Source organism: Priapulus caudatus, unplaced genomic scaffold (assembly GCF_000485595.1).
Source record: "Priapulus caudatus unplaced genomic scaffold, Priapulus_caudatus-5.0.1 Scaffold31650, whole genome shotgun sequence".
Classification (NCBI taxonomy): Eukaryota; Metazoa; Priapulida; class Priapulimorpha; order Priapulimorphida; family Priapulidae; genus Priapulus; species Priapulus caudatus.
The window spans coordinates 1-367 of record NW_014608710.1 but is presented as its reverse complement, the minus strand read 5'-3'; the positions used below and the strand labels follow the sequence as shown (position 1 = coordinate 367).

General features: G+C 51.0%; 1 protein-coding gene across 1 annotated transcript; it reads right to left on the bottom strand.

The window, feature by feature from the left end:
- Window positions 1-11: 11 nt before the first annotated feature.
- LOC106820601 lies at window positions 12-366 on the bottom strand (the record flags this gene model as incomplete). The annotated part of the gene is given in 1 exon segment (XM_014825108.1): window positions 12-366. A coding segment is annotated over 1 exon segment (355 nt), but the record flags the coding sequence as incomplete, so codon positions are not given.
- Between the last annotated feature and the right edge of the window lies 1 nt (window position 367).

The window sequence follows — 367 nt, the reverse complement described above, 5'->3', positions numbered from 1 at the left end:
GTAGAGTGGGAAGATGCTATAATTTATGTTGCCGACCATGTTGACGGCAATAACAAAACCCGTGACCTTGCCTTTAGCATCTGTTGTTACAAACGTCAGCTTCTTATAGGCCTGTATGTAGGGTCGCAGATAGTCTCCGCGGTCGTGCCCAGCGATGGACCTGTCGTAGTCGAGTACAGCTTCCAGCATCTCCTCGCTGTATGGCTTCACTATGGTATTAGCATCATCTTCCAGCTTCAGGGATGCTGCGAGCTTGGCGTGATCGATGGTGTAGTGTCGTACGTCAGTCATGAACGACTCGACGGTGAAGCCTAGCTTCTTGTTGGCTTCCACGCGCCCCATCACAGAGTTGATGCCAAAATTGCGG